This window comes from Otolemur garnettii, unplaced genomic scaffold (genome assembly GCF_000181295.1).
Source record: "Otolemur garnettii isolate 467f Iridium unplaced genomic scaffold, OtoGar3 scaffold00001, whole genome shotgun sequence".
In the NCBI taxonomy this organism is placed as follows: domain Eukaryota; kingdom Metazoa; phylum Chordata; class Mammalia; order Primates; family Galagidae; genus Otolemur; species Otolemur garnettii.
In genome coordinates, this window is record NW_003852396.1 from 72,602,358 (window position 1) to 72,613,517 (window position 11,160).

Sequence of the window (11,160 nt, forward strand, 5' to 3'; positions counted from 1 at the left end):
GCCACCTTAGGTGTACGTGGCTGGCGCCTTAGCCGGTTGAGCTATAGGCACCGAGCCGACAATTGCCACTTTTAAAGGTAGATATCATAAAATAGTATCTCAAGTCCTAGAAATGCAGGGTTAAAGCAAATCTGAATGGCTTTTTTGTTTTTTGGTAGAGTCTCACTCTGTTCTGCTCTGGCATCAGCCTAGCTCACAGCAAGCTCAAATTCCTGGGTTTAAGTGATCCTCCTGCCTCAACCTCTTAAGTAGTTGGGACTACAGGTGACTGGCTAATTTTTCTATTTTTAGTAGAGATGGGAGTCTCCCTCTTGCTCAGGTCAGTCGGAACTCCTGAATTCAAGTGATTCTCCTGTCTTGGCCTCCCAGAGTGCTAGGATTATAGGTGTGATCCACGCATGGTGCCCGGCCTGAAGCTTCTTTACTGTGATTTCTCAGAGCCCCCAATATACTAGGATGCCATTAGGTGCTAGGGGGTGGGAAGAACATTCCGAAATTTGTGTTCAGAACCCTTAATTCACAGAGCATATCATGGCTTACGCATAAGCTAGGGAGCTTAATAAAATTTCTGGCCCTGGCTGGGTGGTGCCTGTAGCTCAAGTGGCCACATACACCAGAGCTGGTGGGTTCAAATCCAGCCCAGGCCTGACAAACAACAGTGACAGCTACAACCAAAGAATGGCCAGGCACTGTGGTGGGCACCTGTAGTCCCAGCTGCTTGGGAGGCTGAGGCAAGAGAATTGCTTAAGCCCAGGAGTTTGAGGTTGCTGTGAGCTGTGATGTCACAGCACTCTACCCAGGGCGACAGCTTGAGGTTCTGTCTCAAAACCAGATTTCTGGCCCTTCCTGAAACTGAAGTTCTCAGAGGTCTGAGGAAGCCCCAGGAGTAGGGCCCCACCTGGGAGAGTGATCTGGCATCACAGAAGAGTAAAATGAAAGTCTCAGAAACATGTCCTTCTGTGAGCCCTGTAGTGAGGTGGAAGTGAGGAAGTAAAAGCTCAATCACGTTGGGCCAGAGCTTTAAAGGCCTGGAGAGATGAAGACAGCCGCACATGCTGAGATTTGGTACTGACGGAGTCCCAGGGAGCAGGGACTCACACTAGGTTTCCGTATACACAGGGATATTATGGAAGAATAGAGAAAGTGGGGAAGACAGTTTTCTGGTTAGAAATTGTTTTCTGGGGTGGCACCTGTGGCTCAAAAGGGTAGGGTACCGGTCCCATATGCCAGAGGTGGTGGGTTCAAACCCAGCCCTGGCTTAAAAAAAAAAAAGAAATTCTTTTCCTTCATGAGCTTTTGGTGGGTTCAACTGGATACCTTCAGGCACACGAAAATGGACCCTAAGCAGCAAGCACACCCTCCCTGTCCTTGGGAGCACCACCAACCCCAGCTGCTCTGAGGGCCCCTGCCCAGCCCTGACAATCAATAACTCTGAGACAACATCAGTTCTTCTCAAACAGTTTAATAGCAAATAAACAAAGGAAGGTACCACACTTGGCAGATACAAAATGACTTTTTGTCCGTGTGTCTGTGCAATTAAAACAGATTTAGGTTCCCCACTGGGACAAAAGGAAAAACACACAAAAAAAGGAAAGATTCCTTTTAAACACATACTCCCTTGCTCCAAACTTGTAACATTTTTTTTTTCTTTTTTAATCCACTACACAAACTCTGTGATTAGGTAAGAAAAGCAACAAGGGCTTTCCTTGCCTTTTTTTTTTTTAAACCATTAAAGTAAAATCCATAATTTTCTACAGAGTACAACACAAGTTCACACAAAAAAGACATTTTCTTTTGCAAATCAAAACAGGAAAGAAAGGAAAAGCTCAAACAAGGTAAAGGAAAAGCATTTCTACGGCTGAATCACGACTTTGAGTTGATTGAATCCCGTTGTTGCTGCAGAACAGACTGTGCGTTTGGTCATAGTGGCAATTTTTTTTCTCTTCACATTGTGAAATCACTTTACATTGTTTTCTAGTAGAAAAGGCAAAAAACTGTACAAAACCCCTAGTGTTAAATACAACGTTTGTACCAATAAAAAACTCACACAGGTTTGTCTCCAAAATGTAAAGTTTCTTTTTTTTTTTCTTTTTAAATTATTCACAAAAAGCAGCTGGAAATTAGAAAGGCAGCTGCCGCTCCAGGGTCTCAAATCCATTAAAACCACCACAGAACAATTAAAACAATCAGAGAGAGAAAAGGAAAAGGAAACAACGTCCAACGTTTGGCATTTGGTTTTATCCACAGGTTTTCCCAGAGCTCCTCTTGGAATTGAAAGCAAAACATATTGGCAAACACGGCTTCTCAATACACAGGAAGGGGAGCCTCAGCGCCTCCTGCCAACAGAGGCGGCTCTGTGCAGTCAGACTGTGGGGCGCATAGCAGTCTCTCAGGCTGGGGTTTCTGGCCACTTTCCATCCAATCACCCCTTCCAGGAAATTCGGTAGCCTACCATACACTGGGCCCGTACTTGGCTGCCCTTTCCTCCTAATGAGAGCAGCCTCAGGCATAATACTGGGCAACCTGCCGGGCCCCAGAGCAGAAATTCTGACAGGCCTCCTTCCTTCACAGACCCCAGCATGAATGCTGCTCCACAGTGCTTCTAACTTCCCCACCCCCAGCCCCTCACTATACCTCTCCACCCTTTGCTGGACAGTTCTACTCTCCAGCTCCCCAACCCACCAGCAGCTCTGGGCTGGGCGGGATCTACATCTCCCCCTGCAAACTCTTCCCTCCACAGATCCATCCTGTGACCTCTCACCTCCTCGCCTCCCCCTACGTTCACATTCTTACTCAAGTCTCCAAGACCCTGAGGCTGGTTGGTGCCACAAGGGAAGAGGGTCAGTTCCTCTCAGGGAACCAAAGAACTGGCTTGCCTGGCACCCAGGGACAGTAGCTGTTTGGCTCTTCACCCAATTTAAAAAACACATCCCTGCCCTTCCCCCCACCCCATTAGCTAAGCAAGAGCAGAGCTGTGGTGAAGAGCCAGTGTGGGGTGGCTGGTGCCCAGGGCTGTAAACAGTGTGAAGACTGTAGTATTGTGCTTGTCACCTAGGAAAAGCGCTGGCAGGTGCATTGCCACTAGTGTGCAGATGGCCTCTTATAGGTGGTTACGAGCACCCTCCTTCCCTGGGTGCCCACTGCACCTAATGCGCTAAGTAAGCCTCTTGCCCACCTGTAGCCACCTTCTCTGCTACTTGTGCCCCTCCAGGCCCCCTCCCCATCCCTCTGAGCAGAGCAGCCAGCCTCCTGGATGCCCCAATGAGACCTGGAGGCCACAAAAGGTGACAGTCTAAGTGCACAGGCAAACACTCTAAGGGCAATAGAGGAGAAAGTTGCCACTTCAAAATAAAACAATACAATCTTGAAAAAAAAAATCAACCCCACAACAATTTAAAACAGCTTCTTTGAAACCCTTTTAAATCGGTCAGTTTTTGCACAAACTATAGAAAACAGAGAGGTGAAGGTGATATATACGAAGGTGTGAAGAAACAGCAGGAAACATGCAAAACTTGTTTTTTTTTTCTGGGCATAATCTTAGGAAGAAAGGAAAAAATTCAAAACACAAAAACAATACAAAAAGAAACAAAAAAAAAAAATCAAAGCATCACATTTTGCTGTGGAGACTGTAGGAACAAGCATGGGGCTGAGGGGAATGGGCATTTGGGATCCAAGGCTCCCTGCATAGTCGCTCCAGGGAAGAACCACAAAAGAAAAAGAGGAAGGGCTGGGTGGGGCCCAAACTGCAGCCTGCAGTCAAAAAGGAAAGGGGGTTCAGGTGCTTTCTGCAGTTGAGAACTCAGAAAAACAAAAATAAGAACAACACATGCGGTCTCCTCAAGCCCCACAAACTGGATCAGCAAAATGTGCTCAGGAGCCTCAAAGGTTTTAGTGACATCTTTTATTTCATTGTTTACTTCAAAGTTGTCTTTAAAACTAAGCACACAGAGAAACAAAGCCTAGAAACGGACTGGCTGTGTGTTCACAGAAATACAAACACCACGCGGTATGTGCTAGTAGGGCTGCTCTGAAGACAATTACAAAGAATTGGAATCACAAAATCAAGTGGTTATCTTATGAAGTTCTAGAAAAATAGATTTTTTTATATTCAAATGCAAGTTTAAATATTTCCCCTTCAGCAGTCGTTCTAGCAAAACCAATTTGGCAGCACAAAAGGGAAAAAAAAAAAAGGAAAGAAAAAAAAAAGAAAAAACAAAGAAAGAAACAAACATAATAAAAATACACATCAGCATCAAAGGTCAACACAAGGTCAAAGGTGAGAGTTCAAGCATCAGAGAAGCTGAAGAGACAGGGATTTGGACGATGTACTTGACGCCACATCGACATGCTTTAGGCACAACGATGAACAAACGGCAGGAATCTAGAAAAAAAAACAAACCAGAAAGAGGGAGACCCACTGAGTTACACAGAGCAATACATCCAAACAAAGAGAGAGAGAACAGGAACACTCACTGTGTGTACAGCCCTGAAATGAGGAGGCGGGGCAGGGCAGGGGCTGGTAATGACAGGGAACTTTTGCACATGCTAACAATGGACACAGGGAAAGTCAAAAAGGACATGGAGGACACCAAGAACACATCCAACTGCCAGAAGGAAGGGAACCTAAGGCTTGGATTTCCCATGAACTGCCCAACTCAAAAGAAGAGGTCTCTAGGGGAGCAGGGTGTTGGCCTCTCTCCCTACTCCCTGGCCAACACCCAGGGGGAAAGCAGAAGATACTGTCTGGGGTGGGGAAAATTCTTTAGGGGAGAGAGAGGGCCAGGATTTCTGATGGGGATGGCCGTGAGTTCCCAGAAATCCAAGCTCTTAGCTTCCATGCAGGCCCTGGCCACTCATGTGGAACCCAAGAGACAGTGGTCTGGCTGCATTCAAGGCAAATCAATTTCATGATGTAACCCAAGTAAGAAACAAAACTACAGCAGAAAACACATTGTAAGTGAAACCTCCACACAACAGATAAGGATTGCTTAAGACTTGACTGCGAGTCTCCACTCTCCAAGCTGAGCCCTTTCACACATGAGACTTATAGGGGAGCAGCTTCTTCACAAAACCATCTTTGGCCTGGGGAGAGAACTGTGCTCAAGGGTAGTGCTGCTGCTGTGTTAACTCACTGGGCAGGGGAAGGGGAGAACAGAGAAGTGCATGGTCCTACCAGCTGTCTGCAGCTGTCCAGGACTCTGTTGCAGCAAGCACTCCTTTCAGTAAAAGAGAACCTACCAGCAGGTATGGAGCCTCAGGATCTAGTTTCAAAGGCAGCTGGATTGCAACTTTCTCTCTTGTCATTAGGAAAGGAGTTTCATAAGGTCCTAGAGCCCAGGAGAATATGCGTGGACATACAATGGTGAAATGGGGGAGGGGATGAGAAAAGGGGAAGTAGGAAGAGGCTGGAGTTCTGGCCAGGGAGGAAGACAGAACAGAATGTCAGGGAGCACCGCCCGCAGCACCCTGTGGAGCACAGCTCTCTCCTCTGCCAATTCACAGCATTAACGCCTTCCCCTCAGGCAGGTTAGCTGGGCTGCAAATGGGCCACAGTAAGTCAGTAGTTTCAATCATACACAGCACCCTGTGTGTACAACAATCACATTCTGGATTCTACAAAATCCTGGCCTTTTCCAGAGATATAATTTAGGTAATAAATATTCTCCACCCCGGAGCTGTATAAAACTTCTATAAAAATAGAAACGACATTCTTGGTTCCAGCCGGTTGGGATTCAGAACAGTGCCTCCCCAACCTAGCATTTTTTCTTTTTTTTTTTTTGTTTTCTTTTTTCTTTTTTCTTTTTATTTTTTGCATTTATTTAAAAAATCCCATCATGACCCTGGAAGCCTTTAGAACAGTTTTATCCTTTGAAACACAGGACACATTTCTCCCAGTGCGCAGAATTCAAGTTTACGTGGTTCAGCTTAAGAAGTGTTATGTTTCACGTTTCTTAGAGGACAACAGACCCAGGTTATCACTATCAGAAGGGAACAGTTGTCCCAGCTTCAATGGGATAATCCAACACCGCCAACTACCTGAACAACAGCAAGATGGTCAATCCTCGTCTGTTATCCATAGGGACACTACAAGGAAAGAGCCCCCGATCTGACTTAACAGCAAACCAAACCCCTTTATTCTATCTTTGCTGCTAGGGGTCAGGACAGATATTTGTGAGGTCTAAGGTTCCATGGACTCAGGGACCCAGTCCCTGGCCGTGGCTATAGTCATATCCAAACAGGGCTACCTCTGCCCACGTGTACTTCCCAAACAGCATGTCCTTCCTGGCTCTCCACCCCCATAGCACTTCTTAGAGCAGATGCAGAGCCCAGAGGCTGTGTGGGTCACAGGCAAGAGCTGGAGTGAGACCTGTGGGAGGCAGCAGGGAGCTAACTGTAGCATGAGGACAAAAATGAACACAGTAATACTGAGGTAAATGAACACTAAATCCACATGGAGGCTGTAAACGTCCTGTTGTCTCCTCTGTCCCCAAGAGCAGAAGATGGGGCTGGAGTGTTAGAGGATGGGCCTGCCAGGCCTCTGTGGATACTACATTTGGGATAGATACTTCAATCAAAGAGGCAAATGTGGATTTCTGAATCCTCGTTAAGTACTAAGTTCTGGCCACTGGCAAATGCAGCATGCTGGCTTGAAGGAACCTTCTGATTCAGGTTCAAAGCAGCAGGCTCCTCTTCCCCTACCTAGATGGCTTTTGATCCTTCTGCCCAGAGGGAGTACCCTCTCCAGCTAGAACTACAAGCCCTTCTTGGATCTGCACTCATGAGAAAACTGTGCCTTGAGATGGAGGTGATGTTCCTTACTGTGGTGAGCTGCAAGGAAAAACCCTAGGCAATGTCTTCCCTTAGAGGCCTTTTTAAAAGAGACCTATTGGAAGTAGGCCGCAGTCTTATTTGGTGTCAAAATAAACTAAAAACGACCTCTTTGGCTGTTCCTCCCAAACAGCCTCCAATCAAGCAGAGCTGATCCAATGCCAATGGCTGCCTGGGAAAGCTGGTAATGGGAGAAATCTCCCTGATTTTTGCATGATAGACTGATTTAACAGGTGATTTCCAGAGAACTGTTAATCCCCTTTTAGGAAAGAGGGGAGAAATATAGGATAAGAACCTGAAAAATAGGTGGTAAAACTCACTACTTCCCCAGAAGGCAGCTATGCAGGGGTTTAAGCCTCCACCTGCCTGGGCATTAGCTGTCTAGTCAAGCCCACTCTCCTCCAAAGCGATCCCCGTCCACTCTGTCCCCACTACAGCTCTTGGATCTCAGTTCCCATTCTACCCACCCTTGCACTCAGGGAGATTCTGGGGGTCAGTTTTTTTTTGTTCCACTCAGTTCTCCCTCTGGGGGTTGTCTGGGGCAAATTCTGAACATCATCTTTTTAAAATGTTTCCCCTTTCCCAGGGTGGTTTGGTGTTGGTCCTTCTCAACACACACTGGTTACAAACACAGCAAACTTTAAATAAAGAAGAAGAAGTAAAAAAAAAAAAAAAACTCAGGATATGGCACCTAAACTCCAAAGTAAAACACTGGAAACCAAAGCACAAACTTGTCCTCTGTACGAAGCGAAACTCCCAAAGAAGGCAGTAGCTGAGTCTTCAGGGCAAGCTGTGCCTGCGAGAGTGGCAGGGATCAGGGTCCAGGGCTGTCAACACACAGCCTTAGGGCTTCGAATCATTAAGGGTGCTCCTCCCCCACTTACCAGAAGACCCTCTCACTCCAGTCTCAGAGGGGAGCACGCTCAGTAGGGCTTGCTGTCATTCTTCGAACGTTTGAGCTGCACTTTAAGCCGCTTCATGCCAATCTGAAAGCCGTTCATGGACTGGATGGCAGCTTGAGCCGAAACAGGATTGTCGTAACTTACAAAACCTGTGTGTCCAAGCAGAAACCTAGGTGAGAGACATAATGAGGCAAGGAGATTCTCAGTTCTCCTTATATAAGAGACACATGATGTGCTTAGTCTCAAATTCCAAATATTCTCATTAGAATAAGAAATTGCATCACATGAAATAAACTAAATTTCTAACAAGTACCACAGTACTTGAGGTGTTTTTTTGCAATCCAATTTCCATATACTATTTTCCCCCATGGAACAATAGTGTAGGTAGGAATTATCTCTACTACAGAAATGAGAAAACTGAGGCTCTAAAAGAGGTTGAATGATTTGCCCAAAGCCAAGTTAAGTAACAGCCCAAACACAAATCCTGATCAGCCCATTCTCTTTCTTTCTTGTGGTAAAATACTTAGTCCTTCCTTGCCACCAGAAGGGAGGCCAACATACCGAAACACTTGCTCAGGTTTGTCTGCTTATCTATAAAAACCTTGGCAGACACGACATTCCCAAAGGGCATAAACATCTGTAGCAGGTCCTGATCTCCAAACTCCTGGGGCAGGTGGTAGATGAACAGGTTGGCTCCCTCTGGACCTTCAAAATACCAATACCCAATGATTAGAAAGGGTCAGTATCAAGCAAGCTCACTGCCCCGCACCAGTGGTCTTTCATTGCTGCTCATATAAACCTGTCACAATCCCCACAGAGACACCTTGGGGGAACTGAAACAGATTCTTCACACACAAGGCAAGGAATCAAAAGGTAATCACTGAACTAGATTCCTTCCCCCACGTTTAATCAGCTCCTCTTCACTAAGGATGTTAGACTGCTACCTTTTGGAAGAGGGAGCAATGGGATAATAGAGCTGGTGGGCTTATGTGTGCTACAGTAAGACAGGGACTAGAAGCTCAAGAAGGAAAACAGGTGAACAATAAAACAGGTGTTACAATTCTGCCTAGAAAACCACCGGAACAGCAAATAGACTGGTAGTTGTTGGAATCAAGATGGAGTGGCAGAAAATGACTATAGAGGGGAATGAGGGAGTTTCTGGGCATGATGAAAGTGTTCTATGTCTGTGGTGGTCACAGGCCTGTATGTGTTCATCAGCACTCACAGAGCCAAAACAGGTGAATTTAACCATGTAAGTGGAACCTCAGTAATAAGATATTACACATTTAAAAACGTACCTAAGATAAACATTAACCTCAAACTCTTGGGCTCATGTGATTCTCTTGTCTCAAGTCTCTGAAGTAGCTGGGACTATAGGCACTTGCCACAACACCCCGCTATTTTTTTGGTTGTAGTCGTCATTATTGTTTTAGCAGGTCTGGGCCAGGTTTGAATCTGCCACCCAAGTGCATGTGGCTGGCACCGTAACTATGGGTGCCAAGCTCTTATAACCAGTCCTATTGTAATTTCAGTCCTGCCCTTTCACAGCCACCTGGCACCCCTGTTAGCAAACACATCAGGAATACTGCTGTCTCAGAGCCTTTGTCCTTGCTCTTTCTCTGTCACATAGCTCACATAGCTCTTCTTCCTCTAGATACATGTGGCTTCCTCACCTCCTTCAGTCTCTGCTTAAATGCCAACTAACTGAGCTGTCTCTCAGAACTGTGCACACAATGAAGCACTTCCAGCACTCCCTATCCCTTCTTCCTGTTGGTCACTGTTCAGAGCATCATCCCAACCCCCCCCCCCACTTGTTTGTCTCCCTATCTCCACTAAAACTTCAGATCAGTAAAGATGTTTTCCCACTGCCACACCCCCATACAAGCGTCTGATTTAGAGTGGGTGAAGAGACCAGAACTCCTTGCTGCTGTGGTAAAAAGATACACATTCTCTTTCCTACACAGTGCTTAAACCATGCCAACTTCTGGTTGTAGAAACCCAGTCAAGTCTGAGCACAAATGTGTCAGTGAGACTTCCTGTCCACACAAACTCCATTCAGGGCCTTTTTCTGGTTAGAAAGTTTTTCCTAAATTTAACAACATTCTGGTCAAAAGACACATTTCCCACTCCAACATCCCAGGGGCCATAACTCATCACACCTCAGTTTGTCCTCAATTAGGACAAGCATCAACGAGAAGATGAGGAAAATGCCAAATGACACAGCTAAAGGAACACCTCAAAGGAAAATCTTCTGACAGATTTGAAATCCAGAGAGAAGACTTCCTAACAAAAACAGATTCTTGTCACATGACGTCAGACATAGTAAGGTCAGTGTCTCTTTGTTCAGCCTCTCTTTCTGTAGCCCCATCCAGAAAACTTCTAAAAGCCCTTCACAGAGTTTCTCAGTCTACTAGAGTGTTATCTGATCATCTAGATGGTTCTCTCAGCCTTCTCTGCCTTTCAGCTCCAGTATAGGTGAAGTAACACCCCCACCCGGACCCCAATCTCCCTTTGTACTCACCTTCCTTCTGGCTTCCAGCAGCACCAATACTCTGCTGTGTTAACAGATTCTGGTTGTACAGAGTGGGAAGCGCTGCAGCAGCATATTGCTGGATACCCGAATAGGCCTGAGTGAGGGCCTCCATGGTGCTCCCAGTGCCATTGGAAAGGCCACTGCTACCCAGGCCCCCGTTTAAAGCAGCCATCCCTTGGGGAAGAGAAGAATTAATATGCTGGGAAAACTGATGCCAGGGACAGGTACACTTATGAACATCTAGGAGAGAGAAAAACTCCAAAGATCTCCCTTTTGTTTCCCTCTTAGCTTCTTCCTGGGGAGGAACAGCCATCTGACTGGTCAGATTTTGGAACAATCACTAGGTCTTACCATTGGCTGGAGACATTAGAAAATGCCACATCCAGGTCTGATGCTCCCCATTACCCTTCTTTAGCCTATGGAAGAAGTGATGCCTCTGACTCAAGACTGGCTCCATTTTCTCTTACATGTGATCTGTGGCAATGTGTCGGTAAGCTCTATCACCAAAATAGCTAGCATTTATGAGTACATTCTATGTGCCAGGCATTATACTCAGCAAAGTACTCATTAGCACTTCATGTTCTCGTTTCTTTTCTTTCTTTCTTTTTTTTTTTGAGATAGTCTCACTTTGTGGCACTCGGTAGAGTGCCATGGTGTCACAGCTCATAGTAACCTCAAACTTTTGGGCTTAAGTGATTCTCTTGCCTCGGCCTCCCAAGTAGCTGGGACAACAGGCACCTGCCACAATGTCTGGCTATTTTTTGTTGAGGCTGTCATCACTGTTTAGCTGTCCCAGGCTAGGTTTGAACCCTCCAGCCTCAGTGTATGTGGCTGGCACTGTACTATGGGTGCTCAGCCTCATGTTCTCATTTCTTTTTTTTTTTTTTTTTTTTTTGA

General features: G+C 45.9%; 1 protein-coding gene across 13 annotated transcripts in view; it reads right to left on the bottom strand.

Annotated features, from left to right (window-relative positions):
- Nucleotides 1-1,446: 1,446 nt before the first annotated feature.
- Nucleotides 1,447-11,160, bottom strand: part of CELF1 (CUGBP Elav-like family member 1) — a 99,632-nt gene continuing 89,918 nt past the window's right edge. For 7 of the 13 annotated variants that reach the window (XM_023509670.1, XM_023509660.1, XM_023509659.1 and 4 more), the window contains 3 exons: nt 10,252-10,437; nt 8,292-8,435; nt 1,447-7,879 (listed from right to left, as the gene is read on the bottom strand). In XM_023509670.1, coding sequence (XP_023365438.1) covers nt 7,752-7,879; nt 8,292-8,435; nt 10,252-10,437 — 458 coding nt within the window. In that variant the 3' untranslated portion in view covers nt 1,447-7,751. The remainder of the gene's footprint in view (nt 7,880-8,291; nt 8,436-10,251; nt 10,438-11,160) is intronic. The other 6 variants (XM_023509675.1, XM_023509669.1, XM_003781303.3 and 3 more) reach the window with 3 other exon arrangements.